Source organism: Sinohyriopsis cumingii, chromosome 4 (genome assembly GCF_028554795.1).
Source record: "Sinohyriopsis cumingii isolate HCF-2022 chromosome 4, ASM2855479v2, whole genome shotgun sequence".
In the NCBI taxonomy this organism is placed as follows: Eukaryota; Metazoa; Mollusca; class Bivalvia; order Unionida; family Unionidae; genus Sinohyriopsis; species Sinohyriopsis cumingii.
Genome location: NC_142964.1, coordinates 78,195,253 through 78,218,373, shown reverse-complemented (window position 1 = coordinate 78,218,373; position 23,121 = coordinate 78,195,253). Strand labels below are relative to the sequence as shown.

At 34.5% G+C, this 23,121-nt stretch overlaps 1 protein-coding gene across 1 annotated transcript in view; it reads left to right on the top strand.

Annotated features, from left to right (window-relative positions):
* The window catches only part of LOC149801503 (scavenger receptor cysteine-rich domain-containing protein DMBT1-like), a 230,825-nt gene that overhangs the window by 145,527 nt on the left and 62,177 nt on the right, over positions 1-23,121 (top strand). The window contains exons 24-27 of the mRNA XM_089955679.1: positions 9,745-10,074; positions 12,632-12,955; positions 14,788-15,105; positions 17,269-17,595. Of these exons, the coding sequence (XP_089811805.1) occupies positions 9,745-10,074; positions 12,632-12,955; positions 14,788-15,105; positions 17,269-17,595 (1,299 nt within the window). The remainder of the gene's footprint in view (positions 1-9,744; positions 10,075-12,631; positions 12,956-14,787; positions 15,106-17,268; positions 17,596-23,121) is intronic.

The window sequence follows — 23,121 nt, the reverse complement described above, 5'->3', positions numbered from 1 at the left end:
CCTCGGAGTATTGGTTGCTGACTTTCCGAGGTAATAGTCCAAGGACAAAAATTTAAAAAACCAGTGTCCAAGGTTTTTATTGTCAATTGTCCGAGGTTGACCTTGGACTTCCAAGGGTTTTTGTAACCAATACTCCAAGGTTTCCTAGGAATCCTTGGACATGCCCATGGTTTTCAAACATTCTGAGTATTTCTTGGACATGATTCCAAGGAAATATCATCCTCGGATTTCTAGGACATATTGTCCAAGGTGTCCTCGGATTCCTAGGACATATTGTCCAAGGATTCCTAGGACTTATCATCTGAGGATTCCTCAGACACCTCCCTGGAATAAAACATCAGACCAACAAGAATGAAGCAAATATTACAGAATATAAGAATACATTTTATTTTTAATTTGTTCACCACGTACAGATAAAATTGTTAAAAGGTCCAAATATCAAGACTTCCCATGAGGTTCCTTTAGTACCAAAGTGTCTATTTAATTTTGAAAATCCATCCATCTATATACTGGTTTCATGATGGTTTTAGTACTTCACTGATTTTCTTGTTTATCATTGCCTCATTGATATTATGCCATTTATTTTGGATCAGTTATGCATATAACATAACTGTCATCGGCAGCCTTAAATTTACAAGTCATGTTTGTAATCCTTTAGTTCTGAAGACAAGGTATTAAACCTGAAAATGCTATATTTGTATAACTGACTGTTCTTTGAATTTGGGACCATCATTCTAAACTTATGACAAATACTGTCAAGATTATATTCTATTTCTGATAGTGACACACACATCCTTACACAGTTACGCTTGGAATTACATTCCATGGTAGCCAATATGGACCAAAATTGACAAAACAATGCTTATGATCCTACTTATCAAACATAAATAGGAAAGCAATAATAGCTAAAATACTTTTTGAAATCGGTAATATTTCAGTATTAATAATAAAATTAATAATAGATTCTTTTGTATATATAGATTTCTCTGCCCACATTGCACTTAAAATGCAGACTAAGTGATACATATTTTTTCATTTTTAATTTCTGCTGTTGTTATCGTGGATTTCAACTTAATGGACATAAGTGTATTCAACTGAGTCATTGCATCCTTTATTTTGGTGGAAATATTCAGCCAGTGCAGGTGTGGACATTCCATCTTATCACTAAATTAAAATTTATGTTTATTATCATATGTGCATGATACCATACATAAGTTAAATACATATCATGATAATATAGAGTTGTTCCCCCATGGTATTATAACCTGGGTGAGCTGCCATATGTGGTTTAATTTACATTAACATGATTGGATTGACCAAGATTTTTTGTAGGAATAGAAAGAGGGAAAGTCAGAGAAACTTTACAATTTGTAACAATACAGCAATAACAGATTGGTTTTAATATGCACTGCTAACAACATTAAGTACCGCAATAATACAGCATTCCAGGCTACTGTAATCAACCCTTAAAGATACATCACAATGCTTTTTGCTTATAAAGTTTGTAGAAAGTTTAAAATTGCTGCATCTTTATCTTACCTTGGACTTTTTTGGCGTTACTTAGTCTGTTTTGGTGTTGCCATCTTGGTGGTCAATAATGTTGCTATTGTCTTAGCTGTTTTTGGTGGATTTGGTGATTGTGGATTCTCATCTTTACTTGTTTCAACCCTAAATTTACAAATAAAAGTGCAAACTTTTCAAATAATATGCAATACATTCCATGCCATTTACTAGTGATGGGAATTGATTACTTGGGGAAAAAATACATATATCCATGTTTATTCCTGACAAAAAATATGGTTTACCATGTTGGCCTTTAAAAATATAAATAATAATCATTTTAATTGTGTAACCTGACATCCTTTAAAAAGTTAAGAGTTCAGTGATGCTTGCATTTTTTTCAAATTCATATGGAACAGGTAGAATAGTACATGAGATTCGTATCATGGACGCCTTATTTCTTTTCAGTTAGACAAAAGAAATCCAATTTAAGTACTATTTAATATCATCAGCGTATGATATGCATGAGCATTAATCATTTTAATAATAATAATAATAATAATGAGGACTTTGTATGGGTGAGGTCAGATAGGTATGTTGGACTAGAGTCCGACAGTGAAACATAGCACAGAGAACAAATTTTGTGTCTGAGTTTGGATCAGATATATAGCCAGTGTAGGATACAGAGCAGCAGGGAGGTGTGCTCTGATCGTGGTACTCTAAGTATGATCTGAGCAACTGTGTTTTGAACTTCTTGAAGTTTCTGGAGCAGATATTAAGATGAACCAGACAGAATTGAGTTACAATAGTCCCGTCTTGAAAGTACTAATGAACACACAAGTGTTTTAGTTGCATCAACTGAAAGATATTTGCGAATTGAGCTGATGTGTCTCAGCTCAAGATATGCAGCCTTGCATATGTTCATGACATGTTGGTGTGAGAGTACTGTCCAGAGTAACACCTAGGTTTCATACTGATTGTGTGAATTTAATGTTGGCATTGCTGATATTTATTGTTTGAGGTAAAGGATGTGAATGAGAAAGTCTTTGTGTTGTGATCAGAATGGCCTCAGTTTTATCATCATTCATCTGCAGCTTGTTGCATGTCATCCATGATTTCACATCAGAAATGCACCTCTCTACACCTTGGACGATAGCATCAACTTCAGTTGGGTGGCTAGATTTGTATATTTGGGTGTCATCAGCGTACATTTGGTGAGACACTGGATGATGATCTATGACACTTGAGAACGACTGAGTGTACAGAATGAAGAGAACAGGTCCAAGAACAGACCCCTATGTAACACCACAACATAGATCAACTGGGCTGGAGTGTATTCCATTTGCAGATACAATTTGTGTCCTGTTGACCAAGTAGGACTTGAACCACAGTAAGGCTGTACCATGAATGCCAAATACATGCTGGGGACAGTGAAGTAATATATCATGGTCTGTTGTGTCAAATGCTGCAGACAAATCAAGGAGGGTGAGGACTGTAATCTTTCCGCTATCCAACGCAGAGAGAATGTCATTAACTACTTTTAGAAGAGTAGTTTCAGTACTGTGGCAAGGGTGATGTGCCGATTGTACATTGCTAAAAAGACTGTTTGATTTAGATGAGATACAAGCTGGGATAGAACAACCTTTTCTAAGAGTTTGATATGAATTGGACATTAGAAACTGGGTGGTAGTTCTTTAAATCGTTATGGTCTGGTGTTGGTTTCTTCAGCAGAGGCTTTACAATGGCAGTTTTGAATAATGATTGGAATTCCATGGATGAGAGAGAAGTATTAATAACATCAGTTAATGAAGGCAATATTTGGATCTAAACACTCAAGCAGCAGTGATGTTGGAATAGGATCAAGTTCACATGACTTTGGTGTACTCTTCCTCAGGATTATACGTACGATATCCATAGAGACAGGTTCAAATGCTGCTAATGGTTGCCGTTCAAATTATGTATCCCAACTGTATGGTGACAAGTCAATTGAAATTATGGTGTCAAGCTTATCTCTAATGGTTTGTACTTTGTCACGGAAGAAATTTGCAAACATGTCCGGAAGGTCGACTGGAGAGAAGGTAGTTGGAAGTGGTGTAGATTTGGTGTAATATGATGCACAAATTTAAACCCAAAATGAAGGGCATATACTATTAGGGTTTGCAAAGTCTATAAAGTTGTTAAACAGTGGCCATCATGTGATGTAAAGAATCACTATTTCTTATCTCAAAGCAGAATGCAGCATCAATTTCGGACAAACACATGACAATATAGCAGGCCAGTACAATTATTTAAATTATAAAATACTGTACTTAAAGAAAATGGATAATATAATATAGCTTTTCATCAATATACTGAAACAGTAATGAACCTGATAGATTGCTTTGTAGATTTTTCTTGCTGCCTAACAACCTATATGCATGGATGTTCTGTTCTATTTTTACATGTCTTTAACACTATTCATAAATCTAGTCTTCTGATATAATGCAATATAATAATTATGTACACAGTTATTCTAAGATCCATTTTCAAGTCATTAAATATTTTATTGTTCTTTCAACGATTTTAAACATGACTTCATTTTCATGTTTAATAAAAAATAATTAAAACCATTAGTTCTTTTCTTCTAAATTCAACTAATGTTAATGGGTTAGTTTGTTCTGCTCTATTCAAAATGGGCATAGTTAAATAGTTTTTGTCATTAAAATGTACTATAGTGTTGTAATTTACTTCCAAAGAATTACAACTGAATCGTACAAAGATAAAATTAGAAAAACAACAACAATATTATTAGATTATTATTATCATCATTATTACTATGATTATTATCATTATTATCATATATCTGTAAGGATTAAACACTGCATAGAATCAGGAATGCTCAGTCCAATTTCCATACCATTGTTTCATGACAATTATTTTTTTAAAAATCCCTCTATAACACACACAAGCTGTCAATGAGATAAAGAAGAAAACAACAATAAAATTTACTGAATGTTGTACACCTACACGTTTGTCCAAAAACAGTACAGCTGACGGCACAATGCCTAGTGGATAAATGACATCATACAGTATTTATAGTTCACCAAACAACCCCATTTCCACCAAAAACAGATGCAATCGACTGAAAAACTGATGCAGTGTACAGCCGTCCTATGAAACGAGCCAATAAATGTTCTTATCTTTTACAAATTTAATGTAATATGATAAAAAAAGTAACGACCTTACCTCCAATCCTTCCAATAATTCCTTCTGTAATCCCAAAACTCTGCAACCTTGCATGCACCAAATCTCCAACTTCGTAATCTTCGAGTGCCGTTCTTATTTTTAGGAGGTTATGAATAATTCCTGTAATAGGATTATCATATACATAATGCAAACAAGTTATGGCAAGCGATGAATCCACTCCTTTATAACACAAGTTTTCACAGACCAGTTGGCTTTCAACTGACCACTTTCGAATTTATTATTATGGCGTGTACAAGATTGATTGATGAATCGGCTACTGTGATTGGATAATTCCATGCTCTGCAAGCAATGAATGCGAAACAAATATTTCCCAGAACTTCAGTGTTTTTTAAATTTAAAAGCAGTAATTATATAAGCACCTGCTACAAGCATTACATAGGGTCCTTCAGTTATCTAAAATTTTTTCTATAAGATAAAGTTATTTCCCAGATTCCGATCGTCCGCAGACCAGAAGTGCCATATCAGGCAAAAAAACAAATAAACATTTCTGGTTAGCCAACCATCGCCATTTAAGCTAACCTTAGCACTTTTTCCTTGGGTTAAAAATTAAACAAATGAAAATATATTTTAAAAATCCCAACAAAACTTGAAGTCCTTAGTACCAGTGCAATAGTAAGTACACTTGGGATGGGATGGGTTGGTCTCATAAACATATGTTTAAAGGAGGCTTTAGCAAAGCACTGACATTATCAGTGTTTTTAAGAAGCAGAATTCATTCACAAATGCAATTGAAGAAAAGAATAAATTGGAGAAGTAGCTATTGAAGTTCAGAGATACATTCTCCACAGATAAACTTGCCATGTGTTTGCAGTTGGGAAACTATTTGTGACCATAGGAAATATAGAGGGAAGAGTTCATCTTCAGATGTTAGAATGTAGGTGTATAAATTAAAATCTTTATCAACTACAAGTACATTAACACAAGCTTGTGTTTTTTACTTGATCATTTACCACTCAAAAGTTAGCTAAAATTTAACTATTGGCATACATTTTTACTTTATCACTGAAAGGATAGATGTGGCTTTGCAAAGCTTAAATGAGAATTACAAATGTTGCCTTTTTACTTGTAAAATGCATTTTAAAGTACCTTGTTTGTCTACATTTCATGAATACTTGAATTGTATATGAACTAATTGCAAACAAAAAAGATTTTACACTGGTTTAAACTCAAAGTGAAAACATTGTTCAGATTTATTTTTTCAATAACTTTGGAGGTCATTTTTCATGTTATTTAAATATCAAAAGCCAACTGTCTTTGTAAAGTTTAATATTTTTAAAATCCCCAGATGTATTATATGTGTTTCAGAGATAGAATCAGTGTTGTACAAGCAGAGTACTACCCCTTTTGTTGTCAGAAAAAAGAATCAAGTGTTTGGTGTATTTTTCACAAATCATTTTGAAAGGGATTAAACTTCCATATAACTGTGCTATTATCAGCTGTCATATTAAATATGAAAATTAAAATATTGCCTAGAAATTTCTTTCAGACTCATTTGTATATTTATAATTATTATTATCGTAACTAATGTGACAAATAAAGTGTCATACAATTTTTCAGAAAAGATTTTTACACTAATACTGTAATAGTTTATTATCCTTCTAAACTGGTACTGGTAATTATTCTTGTAACTAATGCACAAACACAAATGTTAAGAAAGATGTCATGTAACCCTAAGCATTGAAGACTTTAATTTTGAATCATTTGTTAGAAAATATATTTTTACAGTTGACCTGTGTGGTTACAGGGCATTAGAACTGGGACCACTGTGTTGCATTAAGATGTGGTTAAAGTGTATGAATGCTAAGAATTATTTAGATTTTGGTTTATTAATCTCATATTTTTATCTCCATGTAAATAAGATGTGAAACCAAAATCTGTGATCCTGTTTGGCACCATGATGCCTGAACTGAGATGGTACACTGTAAAACCCATATCAATCAATCAAAATTAAGTCAATTTTTTAATTCAAATAATAGACTTGTTAGTTGTTTTGGTAATGACAAACATTATTTGTTTTAACCCATTTCATCCTGTTTACCAATTTCAACTGCAGTGCCTGATTCCTGAGAAGCAATTCTAAATACATTGTGGTAAAACGGAACATCATACAGCAGCAGCTGCTGAAAGTGTGACTACCTTCACCATGTTTACTAAAAATGTTGTAACGATGTTATTTCTTTTATAAAGTATATAAAACTATATATCTCTGAAAAGGTAATAACATTTGCAACACAGTGATATATGTTTTCTTATCATTTACCAATGTACATGCTCACAACTATATTTTGAAATATGACTTAAAAGAAAGAAAAAAAAACAAATTCAGAAACTTACCATGATGTTCATTGAATCTTTTGTCCATGAAGATGAATGAAATGCTTCTAATAGTATTGAATAAAATAAAGATAATTCAGTTTCTAGTATTTTGGTTCAAATTTGAAGTTTCTAGCACTGTTAGTTCAAAAGTTATAATAATTTTACTAAAATTGGACAACATGACACATGAAATAATTTGTTTACTTCACATTCTGGAACATATACTTTAGCGTGCAGTTTCTCATGAAAACTTGTCACAAATTAATGCTTGAAGTTTTTTCCAGATTAAATCATCCCAAGGTAACTCAAAATAATGTTGTGCATCGACTTCTTCTGGGTGTTGAACAGTTGCTCCTTCCATCAGTTTAAATCTTGCCTGCATCTGAAGCGAAAAATCATCCCAGACCCATTTCTCTTGAAAACCTTTAAAGTCAGCTTCATTCTCCGAATTACTGTCAAAAAGTGCATGAAGCCATGCATCATCTCTTTCATCAACTTTATTCAATTCTAACTCATCATTTAAGTCAATATTATCATCAGAATCATCCAAATTGTCAACTTCAGTGTCACTACCCTCGCTATCAACATCCATGTTTACATCAGAGTTGTCGTCCATCATTTTATCGATCGATTTTCAAGTCAACAATTTCCTTTCCTACCGTGTTTTTTTTATATAAAATTTCACTACGTATGCATGCTTTAACTGTTTCCTGTGTAGGTGAAGAAGTACACAAATATGTAGGCATTTGTAGGCATACATTTTTGTCCAGAAGTGATTCATATGGCCTGTTTTACTTGGAAAAGTGCCAGGTAGTCTAAGGTGTTTGCCCTTACAGATAACTCACATGTCACCTCTGTTTCCATGGGTTTGAGTCTTGGAACAGTGAATGTGGGTTTGTGAGAAAGTTTGCCAGTAGGTTCCCATGGGTCAGTGGGTCTTATGGAGTTCTTCCTCCACCAAATATACTGATTGCCATGTATAGTCCATCGTGTGCTGAAAAAATTGCTTTAAACCTACAAAACACTAACACTTCTCGGACATTCAGTTTTATTAACTGCAGATCACACCTTATGTTCTGATTTTTCATTTCAAAGTTGAAAAAAATTTCATAGTGTTTTCAGTGTAGAAAATGTCATGACATTTTCTGAGGCAAGGAATAAACCACTCTTTAGTTCTGAAATGCAAAACAAGTCCTTATCATTCAAAAATGAATGCAGGATAATATGGTTCCAAAATGACCGAGTGGTCTAAAGCGCTTTCCATTATGGATCACTGCCACCTCACCTCTGTCTGCGTAGGTTCTAGTCTCGGATTCAGCCAATGTGGGTATGTGAGAAAGCTTGCCAGTAGCTTCTCGTTGGTCGGTGGTTCTTTCCGGGGTTTTCCCGGGTTCTTCCTCCACCATTAATACTGGCCGCCATGTATAGCCAAATCGTATGCTGAAAAATGGCGTTAAACCCTACATCAACAACAACCAAAATGTATATATAAGAAGGAAGATGGCTTTTTAAGAACTACTATGGGAGGCTGGACTGTACATGAATATGACTGGCCATCTTCTATTCATAATGTAAATATTATTCATAATGGAATTTTAGAATCCTTCAATGTGTTGCAAGATAATAAAGAAGTTTTCCAGAATAATTTATGTGTAGTTGAGTGGCAGTGTTCATTTTAGGGGTTAACTGTACCATATAGTCAGATTCGCAGATGTATCTTAGTGGTTATACAGTTACAATGTAGTTTCATGGGCAATGTTAAATTTGTAACATTAAGATTATTGCTATATTTTAGTAAATCTGAAAGCATACCATATATACTTGGGTAAAAGTTGACTGCAGCTGCAATAACATAGACCCTGCCATCTCAGAATGCACTGGCAGATCATGGTCTATGCTTTTTTCTAATGATTATTACTCCTAGTAAACTGCAGAAAATCTATCCATTATGTGACATCAGATCTGGGTCTGTGCTGTTGGCACTTGGACTCGACTTAAAGGTTAGCATATATGATAGTAGTGCTGTCATCCCCATTCTAGTGTAATGTTTGAACAATTTGTGAGACAGAGCCATGAACTAATTTACAACCATGCCAAATTTTCAAAAAATTTTGACATGGATACTGCCAGAAATGCTGACATTTAAAAGCATGTTACCTTTGCAGATGTGTTGGAATAGAGATACCCCTCAGTGAGTGCTCATTTCAAATGAAATTATGAAATGAGTAAACAAATTTCTAATTTTGCAAATCTTGGTGAGTAATAGATTGCAGTTATTCTATGAGTTTCATAACGTTTTATTTGGAATAAGCACAGATGAAAGGATCTATTTATTTACATGTAAAAAAATAACGATTTTATTGGACCTCATAATAATTGTGATATGACTTTAAAATATATTTGGATGATTCAGTCATTACCCCTTTCAGTGGTATGATCTAATTATGTAATTTGTGATGCCATGAGGTGTTATTACACGTTACATATATATAAATTATGATACAAATATATTAACATAAATGACATGATAATTTATTATATATAAAAAATTCTTTCTGATGATCTTTTAGGTTTGGATTAGGGTTGTTTGGTACACATTCCATCATTGCTACTTGAATTCCTGGGATTTTTTGAGATTTTATTTCTAATTAATTAATTAACACAATTACTTGACTTTTTCAGATCATGCTTTGACAATCGTTGGGGAACAGCCATACACTGGCCAGCTTGCACTTAAGTACCTTCGAGTTTCTGGTCGTGTTTGCAGTGATGGCTGGGATGATAAAGATGCCAGTGTAGCATGCAGAGAACTTGGTTATCAAAATGGCCAGGCATACTTGCACTACAAATCACCTTTCACATTCTTGGAGTATGAAGGACCATATTGGACAAGTCAGGTGGAATGCACGGGAAATGAATCTCGTCTGTCTGAGTGTAAACACATAGGATTTGGAAATGTTACTGTCTGTGACAGCCGCCACTATGCTGGAGTTTTTTGCTACAGTAACAAAGGTATTTTGAAGTATTTACCTTTAACACATTGAAAAACTGTGTAAGATGTTAAGCTATATTAAAAGTTTTATATGTTAAGTTTTAAGTATTTTACATGATTCATTTCTGTGGGGTTTTGATGATTAGCAAAGCAAAATCATACATATGATTCTACTGGTGGTAGGCAAAATATACTGCTTTAAAGGTTGTCTATGGCACATAGTGTTTAGAAGTTGACATGTAAGAACTGTTTCCATACATGTAATAGATGATTTCACAACAGTTGATTTACAAATCTTGATCGGTGGTTGGTTTGAAAATTAACAGAAATTTTAAGCAAAACAATTTCCCCCAAACACCATATTTTTACACATTCTATCAACACATTAAAGAAACCAGCCAAACCAGTCTGTTGTGAACCACATGTGTTGAAGGCTGATGATGTTCTGATTGTAGAAATGTTCCACCAGTAAAACAACCAGTTTGATAATGCTTGGCAGAGCAAGAGGATTAAAATTGTTAAAGATTAGCTGACATGTATACAGCAAGCTGTTAATTGATTACCGTAATGTTAGAATTGGGTGAGTTTAAGACCAAATTCTGGATGTGTTATTAGATGTTATATTTATTAAACAGATAAAAGGTGGTCCATGATGTCTTCTATGCCTTTGATGAAAATCGGCTGATCTTTGGTGGAAGGTAGATGAAATCTAGAGACGACCAAACATAATTATTTTGGCAGACACACTAGAAGAATTATTTTGATTTTTGTCTTGTTTAATTGTTACTGTATTGTTCAAAATGTTTAAGAGGAATATTTAAGAACAGCTCTTTTATTTTTTAAAATTCATGTAAAATTTTGAAATGCATGCTTTTTCCCAATGCTAAGATGCCTCCAGCTAAACAATTATTACAATAATTATTATTGTAATATTTTCCATCAAAATCTGAATCTGATTCGTGATAAAAATTTTATTATAGTATGAAGAGAATAGATATTATGGTAAAAGATATGCTTGTATTATTTTCAGTCCCCTTGAAATATAAAATTTATGCCAATGAAAAGCATACTGGTTTACAAGCCAACCACTGATCAAGATTTGTATATTTACTGTTGTGAAATCATCTGTCACACGAATGGAAACAGTTCTTCCTGGTTTTAATGCACATCAATCATTATAATGCATTTCCACATGTAACAGGATACTGCCATGGACCATGTGACAAAAACCATACAAATGTTTAACAGTATGGGTTGAAAGAAAAAACAAGGGGAAACTTAGTCTTGTCTCTTCATTTCTTTTTCAGAACATCATAAGCAAATTTTGATAATGATTGAATACCAGTGTTCAGTATATTATGCTATTTTCAATACAGATTATTGCAGTTCCATATATGCTGCGATTCTCAACATAACACTTTTTAGTACATGCTACAATTCTCAGTATAATTCCATTCCATATATGCTGCAATTCTCAGTATAATGCCATTCCATATATGCTGTAATTCTCAATATAATGCAGTTCCATACATGCTGCGATTCTCAATATAATGCTGTTCCATATATGCTACAATCCTCAATATAACACAGTTCCATACATGCTGCGATTCTCAGTATAATGCCATTCCATATATGCTGCGATTCTCAGTATAATGCCATTCCATATATGCTGCAATTCTCAGTATGATGCTGCTCAATACATGCTGCAATTCTCAGTATAACACAGTTCGATACATGCTGTGATTCTCAGTATAGTGCCATTCCATACATGTTGTGATTCTCAATCTACCATAGTTCAGTACATAATGTGGTCTGCAGTTATGGACCCTGACATCAGTTTAAAATGATGGAGAACTGTAACATAGACCTTGATCTACTGAGCAATATGCAAAGACAGATCTGGGTTTATCTGTTTGCTGTTGGATCCAACTTGTACTTTATTTTGTATGGTTCACTGCTTAATGTGATGATTCAGTGCACACATTTACATGGTAGGTGACTCTAATTTTTTTTCTGACTTAATATATCATTCGTAATTCATTCACTCGTTGTTGGTCCCAGTTATTATTTATTGCAAGCTTCAATTGTGTTGTCTTATTTTCCATTTGAAATTAAAGGGATCATTGTAATATAGCACAATATGAAAAAAACAAGGATCTTTGCGATCCGAATTTCTACTTATATAGAATATTATTTTTTTATTTTAAAAAAAAATATTTCTAGCCTACCATGGTGGAAGCTTGACACAGGGATCACTTGGGCACCCGTGTGTGTACCCTCCATCCAGTCATCAACACCCTAGATTAACATTATTGTTAAAAAATTTATTCCAGTCATCAGGAACGGGCATCTTTTTTCTAACTTAAGAGAGTATTGTAATTTCACAATTAAACGTTTTTTTTCTGCTTGATTACAAGTAATATCAACCTATTTTTGTCTTCTGTTTTGAATTAAAATTGTTAAATGTTAGCATTTAAATTTTTATAAAAAAGACTAATAGAGTATACATTAGATAATGTGTATATAAGAAGAGTCATAAATTTCAACACAGTTTAGATAAATTTTGATTCTTTTCAGGAATTTTCTACAAGCTTACTGGTGGAGGTGACAGATTTGGAAGAGTTACTGTTGTAATAAATGGAGAGGAAGGCACTATCTGTAATCGTAACTGGGACAGCCGTGAAGCCGATGTCATGTGTCGACAGCTGGGGTTCTCGACTGGGGAGATTTATGCAGGCACCTATACTGATGTTGCTAAAGGAAAGGTGTGGGATACACATTTTATGTGCACTGGGTATGAGAATGACCTGGATGAGTGTATACTTGGAGGATGGGAGCTTGCCACACGATGGTCATGTGAAATGCACAAAGATGATGTTGGAGTCTCATGTTATTCTAATGGTATGTAAATAAAACCAAGGATAATTCTATGCTTCAGCCAATTTGGGCACATGAGAAATCTTGCCAGTTACTTCCTGTGGGTTGTGGTTCTTCCTCTGTTTTCCATAGTTGTTCGTCCACCGGTTATACTGGCTGCCATGTATTGCCTATTTTGCACTGAAAAATGGCATTAAACCCCATAGCAACAACAACATAATTCTACGCATTGTTTCTGTCCTTGAAATTTAAGCTCAATTTGTTTGCTAAGTCCTAACAGCTTTCTAAAGTCTCATCTGTTATTCCAGCCCTACTCTTGCATGCCATGACTTATTCAGAAATTTGTCACATGTATGCCTTTACTTAGTGCTTGCATGTGTTACAATTATTCAGTTACCGCTCCGGTGGCCTAGTGGTTAGAGCGTCCGCCTAGGATGCGGGAGGTCGTGGGTTCGATCTCTGGCCAAGTCATACCAAAGACTTACAAAAATAGTACTAACAGCTGCCTTGCTTGGCGCTCAGCATTAAGAGGTTAGTGTTAGGACTGGTCGGCCTGGTGTCAGGATAATGTGATTGGGTGGGACATCATGCTACATGTCTGTAGCATGATGCCCCAGTGCTAGACATCACTATAAACTGCCACAGTGCAGACATCATAGCGATATGACTGAACAATTGTTAAAGCTACATTAAAAATCCAAATCACACACACACACACACACACACACTTATTCAGTTGAGTTATGTCACTCTCATATGGGCCATGAAAACTCTGCAAAGATATGACCATCTTTGATAGACATGGGTATCTGGCAATAATATCTTCACTTTTGGAATCATATAACTTCTCATTCAACACGCTTGCAGCTAATGAAGAGTTGGTAATAGTAGTTCAAATCTTTTTGGCAAAAATCACAAAATGCTAGTTCTGGAATTCAGTTTTCTTACAGACTGACCCATTACATTCCCATCAACTTTGTGCTCAAGCCATTCTAATTTCGGCACATTTTTCAAACCGTTATTCAAACTCATATCCACTTTGAATCGCCATGTTTGGCAAGCATGCTTATTCCCATCAGTTTTCATTATGTGAAGATTCATTGGACAGGTACACACTATTGACCAATGAGAAAGCTCTTCACAGCAATCATCTGCTAAATAATACATGGAATGAATACTATTGTAAGGATCCTTGCAGAATGGGACTAGACAAACAGTTTCAGAGATAATATTTAAAAAAAACATCCATATCAAGGAATATCAGATTGAGATCAGGATATAAACAGGAATTCTGCTTTAAAATGGAAACAATTTTTCATCTGGTGCATTTAAATCCAATTCAAGTTAAACAAAAAAAAGAAAAGGAAAAATAGCAAGGAAAGGTGTGGACAGAAGTTGTTGTTCCCAGAATGAAGAATAAAATTAGATCTGTCAGAAATGTGAAATATGTATTGCTTAAAATCATTAAAAATGTACAAGAAACAATTTATTTTTTTTATCAGTACGGAGTTAGGTTTTCTTTTTTATATCAGTAAAGTAGTTTCTTATCAGTATTTTTTCATTGGTATTTCAGTGCTATTACAATCACAAAATCTCACTGATATTTTCAGAAATTTTGGCAAAATCGTGGTGAAATTTCAAAATTTGGTGAAATACCATAATTTTGGTGGAAAAGTACATTTCATTGAATTTCATGGAAATTTCACTGAGATTTCACTGAAATTTCAGTCACATTTTCAGTAGGGAATTTATTGCTGTTTGTTTCCCATTCATGTAAGCTGATAATTATCTGTAATCTTTTGAAAAGCTTTCCACTAAAATTATCATGTACATGTACTGTCTTTCTATATTTTCAGTGAAACTTTCCACTCTGTCTGGTAAGAGTGCCAGCAGTGGAGCTGTACAAATTTACAAAAACAGTCGATGGTGGCGTGTATGTGATGATGGTTTTGATGATTTCACCGCCAAGAAGGTCTGTGAGGAACTTGGCTTTGTCGATGGACGTTCAATATGCTGCTCCAGCTTTGGAGTGACGTATAGTGATATTATCACTAATAATACATTGCATTGTGATAGAGATGACAAAAGTATAGCAGAATGTATCAAAGACAAGCCATGCAACTCCAGCTTCTATGCATCAGCTGTTTGCTTCTCTAACTTCAGTATTGAGGAAAGTAAGTAGAAATTTGTAATACCATATTTGCTCACTTATAAGATGAGTCCAACTGCAAACTGCACAGACCCAGATCTGACATTGCATAATGTACCATCAGATCTGGGTCTGAGCAGTTCGCTAGGAGTAATCAGTTGATAGACCCATATCGGCAGGCACATTATGCTATGGCAGATCAGGATCTTTATTGTTTGCAGTTTGACCCAACCAGGACAAGAAACCAACTACTCAGAAACTTAAATGGATCATATTGTATAAAAATATAGAAGAAAATATGAAACAATTCTCAGGATAGGTCTTTATGATCATTTCCATATTTTTTCTGAGCATAAAATTCAACTCAAGATCAGCTGATCAAAATCCAAAACCTCATAAAGTCATTAACATATAGGTCTTTTGAGTATTTTGATGAAAACAAATTTCTGGAAGATTTTGGTAATGTTCCTTGGAGAATAGTGATGCGGACAATGATGATCTTGATATAAGGACCCAGCTTTATGCAAGTGGTAGATAAACATGTACCTCTGAAAAGTAGATAGTGTGGAAAAAAGGACTTTCAACTTGACGGTTAACTCCTGACATTCTAGATGCTTTGAAACCCTGTGATTATTTCAGATTGATTGTCAACAAGCAGATGACAAAAACTGGATAAATAAAGTAACCAAAAAGATATTGGGGCAAAGAAATAGTGTCAGTCAGCAATAGAAAATAACTGCCATAAGAATTCAGTATTGAAAGTTTTCAACATTTTGTAGATGCCAAGGTCATCCAAAATCCAATAACATAACCAGGAAGGCCAAGTTATTAAAAAGGATGTAAAAATAGCACATATTTAATGAATTTCGTTAACGTATAGCTTTCAAAATTAAGGAACCTGTTATAACTCCAATAACATCAAAGAAAGAAATTAATGTTAAGAGAAAATTCTATCCAATATAAAATTCTGATCATTACAATATCAAATGAAATAGTACCTAACAGGCTCATCCTAGATAATGCTGAAAACATGTCAACTGCAATGAATGATATTAAAATGCTAACAGTAAGTGAACTTTTCAGAAATGCCACATTTGTGCATAGAGTTTCCAAAATTATAGCCCTTTTATGCTTCAAGGAATTGTTTCATACTAGAAAACATTGAATTAAGACATAACTCTCACTTGAAGAACAGTTTCAGCTAATTGTCATTCCATTACCAAACCAACTAAAGAACTGCTTAAGAGGAGTTTTCCTTGTTTGGGACCACTAATTTGTTACAGAATCCCAAAGGAAATTTACAGTTTTCATTCGTTTGGGGCTACTAACGTTTAACAGAATCCCAAAGAAAATTAGTGTTTTCAGTGTTTGGAGCTACTAATTGTTAACAGAATCCTAAAGGAAATTAGTGTTGTCTGTGTTTGGTGTTACTAATTGTTAACAAAATCCCAAAGGAATAGAGTTTTTTCAGTGTTTTGGGGCTACTAATTTTTTAAAGAATTGCAAAGCAAATTATTAGAGTTTCCAGTGTTTGGGGTCACTAGTTTGGAACATAACCAGAGAGGCAATTAGAGAAAAGTGCAAATGCATTTCATTATGATCTTATTCAAAAGATGAAAATTGGAACTGTCTGATTTGGGAAATATGCTGCAATTTATTTTAACCTGCCACATTTTTGTTGACTATTTTTTATTTTATTTAAAAGCATAATGTTATACAGTTTTCTGTTTGTTATGTTCTTCCATAAATTTCTTATTTTTAATGCCTTATTTTTGTCTTTGGTTTTCATTGTAAAGTTGCGTTTGACATTTTTTTGTTTTTTCTTGGTATTTTTTGCAGGGGGGAGAGTCTATTGAAAGAATAAGAAATGTGTGTACCTTTTTATATTATGTAGAATCATATACTACTTATATCTAAATACGCATGTAAGAGAGGACCACAAGGAGGATTAGTTCCATGCAAGCTGTGTCACCCTCTTTATATAAAATTGTTGTTGTTGTTATAATAATAATATTATTATTATTATTATTATTACTGTTTTTATTATTATTATTATTATTATTATTATTATTATTATTATTATTATTATTATTATTGTCATTATAATATTATTATTATTATTATTATTATTAGATAAAATGGTGCTAGCATGTTAGCAAACTAAAGTTATTGCTATGATGTCTTTCAGATAAGTATAGCTTCAGCTTGGAGAAAAAGGACAATGGACAGGTGAAGGTTGATCACTATGGGATCACTGGTCGAATCTGCAGCCGAGATTGGGATGACAAAGATGCTTTTGTTATGTGCCGAATGTCTGGGTTCGACAATGGGATAGCATACCAGCATTCAGAGAGTACTGTTTTAGAGATACTTCGTGGTCCCTACTGGCTTGCTGGATTAAACTGTACAGGAAATGAGACCAACCTTATGCAGTGCCCACATAATGATCGCACAGATTTGGGCAACTGTTCTAACTCTAATATTGCTTCAGTTCTTTGCTACAATGGAACAAATGGTAAGGATACACCATACATTTGCAGCTGCATTTATGGTTTAGCTGTATCAGTCAAACAATAGTATACTCTGGTCTTCCATTTTTATGCTGTTGACAAGTCAGGGTCTGTCATCCAGGCTTGGTCATAGTTTAGCTAACACCCTTTTCAGCAAGATATTTCACACTGACTCATAATTGATAATCAGGTGACTTGTTTTTATGTTTTATAGGTTTTCTTTTGACAGCTATAGAATATTTTTGTTCCTTTGGAAGACTAAGTTGAAAACTAATTTGATTTCTTTACTGAGATAGCAGGAATGTATGGCATGCTTACATTCTGTCTGTTGACTCATTAGTACACCATTTCACTACACTAGTACTAATAGAATTCTTCATATGCGTTGGTGTAGGACATGAATGTTCCACCTGATGGTCACAACTTTTTGTATGAGGAATGAAGTTTAGCACAGTGGTCTGATACAAAATTGTGGTCAATTTGATGGAATATCTGTATCCAACACTGCTGCATAATGAAAGATTATTTATCTTCACATTCCTGGTTACAAAGCATAGGTTATAAACAAAATTTTACCCACTTGGTTCAAATAAAACAAAAAGGACAAATATACTGCTATGATTATATGGCCTAAAACTAGGTAACAAAGAAAGATGAAACCAACAAGTTTGGTCAGATTTAACAAACAATTTATTTCCATTGGATACAAAGTGAAAATTCACAAAAATCGCTTACAGTATTATGAACTGAATCCCAAATAATACTAAATATTCTATCACAAGTCCACGAATAATGAATTTCATTAATCTTGAATGTGCTGATGTACCAGTAGTATTGAATATGCTAATGTCTTTGAATGAATTCACAATAATACTAAAGTAGTGTTTTATCACAAAGACTCAATGAGCACTTTTTAATTCCAGTGATTAATTCAAATAAATAATTCCTCTTAAATTATAAATTCAGATATAATCTGAACACAACAGTAAATGATTGCATAGATTGAACATTAAACAGGAATGACTTATTTATTTACTACATCCTGACTTATGATTCAATAATATTTTCTGGATAACTTCACTAACTTGTAAACAAGGTCAAGTTTGAACTTATATTTTAGCAAACAACATGACAAAAACCAGGTCGGCACAACCCTCATCCATAGACCAAAACTCTACTCTCAGTCACAGAGAAAGCTCATGGTCACAATAGAAGTTAAATATACATAACAATATTTTAAAATGTTTACGTATTTAAAGAGAGGGTATATGTTTGATTTACAGTAGAATAATTTGGTGTAAACTTGGAAATGAGAATAAAATGTAGATAGATTAGATAACTATTACAATTACAGTGATAGAATAACAATCATGAGAAGATGCCTATGATATCATCCAACAGCCAAAGCAAAGTGGTGATGTGCCAGTCAAAACACTGGTTTGACATCATCTAATGTAAGACAAAAGTCATCCAACAGCCAAAGCAAAGTGGTGATGTGCCAGTCAAAACACTGGTTTGACATCATGTAATGTAAGACAAAAGTCATCCAACAGCCAAAGCAAAGTGGTGATGTGCCAGTCAAAACACTGGTTTGACATCATGTAATGTAAGACAAAAGTCATCCAACAGCCAAAGCAAAGTGGTGATGTACCAGTCAAAACACTGGTTTGACATCATCTAATGTAAGACAAAAGTCATCCAACAGCCAAAGCAAAGTGGTGATGTGCCAGTCAAAACACTGGTTTGACATCATCTAATGTAAGACAAAAGTCATCCAACAGCCAAAGCAAAGTGGTGATGTGCCAGTCAAAACACTGGTTTGACATCATGTAATGTAAGACAAAAGTCATCAAACAGCCAAGTCAAAGTGGTGATGTGCCAGTCAAAACACTGGTTTGACATCATGTAAGACAAAAGTCATCCAACAGCCAAAGCAAAGTGGTGATGTGCCAGTCAAAACACTGGTTTGACATCATGTAATGTAAGACAAAAGTCATCCAACAGCCAAAGCAAAGTGGTGATGTGCCAGTCAAAACACTGGTTTGACATCATGTAATGTAAGACAAAAGTCATCCAACAGCCAAAGCAAAGTGGTGATGTGCCAGTCAAAACACTGGTTTGACATCATGTAATGTAAGACAAAAGTCATCAAACAGCCAAGTCAAAGTGGTGATGTGCCAGTCAAAACACTGGTTTGACATCATGTAATGTAAGACAAAAGTCATCCAACAGCCAAAGCAAAGTGGTGATGTGCCAGTCAAAACACTGGTTTGACATCATGTAATGTAAGACAAAAGTCATCCAACAGCCAAAGCAAAGTGGTGATGTGCCAGTCAAAACACTGGTTTGACATCATGTAATGTAAGACAAAAGTCATCCAACAGCCAAAGCAAAGTGGTGATGTGCCAGTCAAAACACTGGTTTGACATCATGTAATGTAAGACAAAAGTCATCAAACAGCCAAGTCAAAGTGGTGATGTGCCAGTCAAAACACTGGTTTGACATCATGTAATGTAAGACAAAAGTCATCCAACAGCCAAAGCAAAGTGGTGATGTGCCAGTCAAAACACTGGTTTGACATCATGTAATGTAAGACAAAAGTCATCCAACAGCCAAAGCAAAGTGGTGATGTGCCAGTCAAAACACGGGTTTGACATCATGTAATGTAAGACAAAAGTCATCAAACAGCCAAGTCAAAGTGGTGATGTACCAGTCGAAACACTGGTTTTACATCATGTAATGTAAGACAAAAGTCATCCAACAGCCAAAGCAAAGTGGTGATGTGCCAGTCAAAACACTGGTTTGACATCATGTAATGTAAGACAAAAGTCATCCAACAGCCAAGTCAAAGTGGTGATGTACCAGTCAAAACACTGGTTTGACATCATGTAATGTAAGACAAAAGTCATCAAACAGCCGAAACAAAGTGGTGATGTGCCAGTCAAAACACTGGGTTGACATCATGTAATGTAAGACAAAAGTCATCCAACAGCCAAAGCAAAGTGGTGATATGCCAGTCAAAACATTGGTTTGACATCATGTAATGTAAGACAAAAGTAATCCAACAGCCAAAGCAAAGTGGTGATGTGCCAGTCAAAACACTGGGTTGACATCATGTAATGTAAGACAAAAGTCATCCAACAGCCAAAGCAAAGTGGTGATATGCCAGTCAAAACATTGGTTTGACATCATGTAATGTAAGACAAAAGTCATCAAACAGCCAAGGCAGAGTGGTGATGTGCCAGTCAAAACACTGGTTTGACATCATGTAATGTAAGACAAAAGTAAACAAACAGCCAGAGCAGAGTGGTGATGTGCAGGGCAAAACACTGTTTTGACATCATTTGATGTAAGACAACAGTCACATGATGATGATAATAGAGGTATTCTCCATTGGTGTTTTAGATTGGAAAATACTATAAAAGATGTGACTCATATAAACTTGGTTTCTGATCTCACCTACAAATGGTAAGACATGGTATTGCTTTTCCAGTGGCAGTGTTTTTCACCATGTATGTTAATGTCATGTAAAATGTTTTGAAAGCCTCGTGTGCGTACATGTGCATGCATACATGCATGTGTACAGTATAGCTCATGACTTATTATATCCCCACCTAATGTTAGTTACTTCATACTTGCTTCATGTTGAAGTGGCATAGTGGATTGGGCAGCCACAATTTAGTAACTCATTTGTGGGCTAATTATTTTGAATACAGTGGTTGCCCTCTTATATAGCCACCCCTTCTGCAACAGGAAGTGGCTGTATAAGATGGGTGGCTTTTCTGGAGGGGATTATATTTGTGAGAAGTATTTGTATGTATGTGTATGTAGTCTGAAATCTACAAATAACTTCAAAGCATTTAATGTCTTCACTTAAAAGTAGCATTAATTATTAAAAGGTTCTTCTTGTCTCAAGAACTGACTTATTTCAAGTTAACATAAACAGTTCTTATTCTTAAGTGTGAAATGTGAGTGGGGTATTGTTGGCATGCCCATTGCAAAATCAGTCAAAAACAATATTTAAATCTTGGTACTTACATTGCTTGGTAATTAAAACGATTCTCTTTCCATTTACTCTATTTTCCCACTACTGCAGAATATTGTCCTTATCTGTTTGAAATATTTCTGCAAGAAATCTTGAAATCTCCCCATTGTTGTCAAGTCATGTAACTTTTACTTTTTCTTCTAAAGTGAAAATTCTCCCTTTATGTGATGACATTTTAAAGTTTTGTAATAATTTATTCCTATGTTGCTAATTATGCAGTGCTGCAATTTAATCAGTGAGACAAATATTTTATAGAGTGAACGAAATTCCATGTCTGTAAAGGAAGTGATACATGTACTGTCCTGTGATTTTTTGGTCTTTGTCTGGTACCCTATTTTGTTCAGTGTTAATTTCTCCCTGTGTTAATCCACAAAATCTCTATGCTACCCATTTGATGATCTTGGCAATTACGTCCGGTCGTAATGATCAAAGAAAAGAAGCTCAACAGCTGTGCAAAGCCCAAAATTGTATAACAACATTGTTGACCCCATTTCCTGTAAACATTGGCATTTGTGTCATAATATTAGTCTTATTGGTACAGTACTTTAGCCAACACTTCTTTCAGTAACAAAAACCTGACATCTGAAAACAGAGATCAGTAAAGATAATCGGATTACTTACCTTACTGTATGAATTAAAAAGTGGTTCTGGACACATATTAAAATAAAATATGGCAGTTTGTAAGGGGTACATTTTATAGTTTTGCACTAATATGCTGGCTGCTGGTAATGTTAGAAAGGTGTTCTTTCTTGAGGGGAACTTTTGAACACAAAGTCATTGGTGCCAAGGGATTCTGGCCATAACATTTGGGTGGCTGCTGATCATGGGGACTATTCATGAGTGACCACTGTACATGGGCATGCATTGAAAACCTCTGTCACCTCTGGGAGACCTCAGCGTGACTAACAGTTGAACAGTAAATGCTTGAAGACCATATATGGAAGACTGTATGTGTGTGTGTGTGTTCTTTGGATTTTTAACGTAGCTTTAAAAAAAATTCAGTCATGTCGCTACGATGTCTGCAGTGTGGCAGTTTATAGTGATGTATAGCACTGAGGCATCATCCTGCAGACATGTAGCATGATATCCCACCCAGTCACATTATCCTGACACCAGGCCGAACAGTCCTAACACTAACCTCTTAATGCTGAGCACCAAGCAAAGAAGCTGTTAGTACCATTTTTGTAAGTCTTTGGTATGACTTGGCTGGGGATCAAACCCACAACTTCCTGCATCTGAGGTGGATGCTCTAACCACCAGGCCACCAGAGTGGTTGGAAGACTGAGATGTCAGCAATTAAGAATTAGACACTAAATGGAGAATCATATTTATGCAGATTACTATACATTTAGCAAATACAAGAAAGATAATATTTCAAAGTGAATGGATGTTTAGAAAAATTTGATAAGCTCCTACACAGCTGATGTGAAAAAATCTTTAAATAATGATGTTATGAGTTTATACATCAATATCAGCGGCTCTTTCT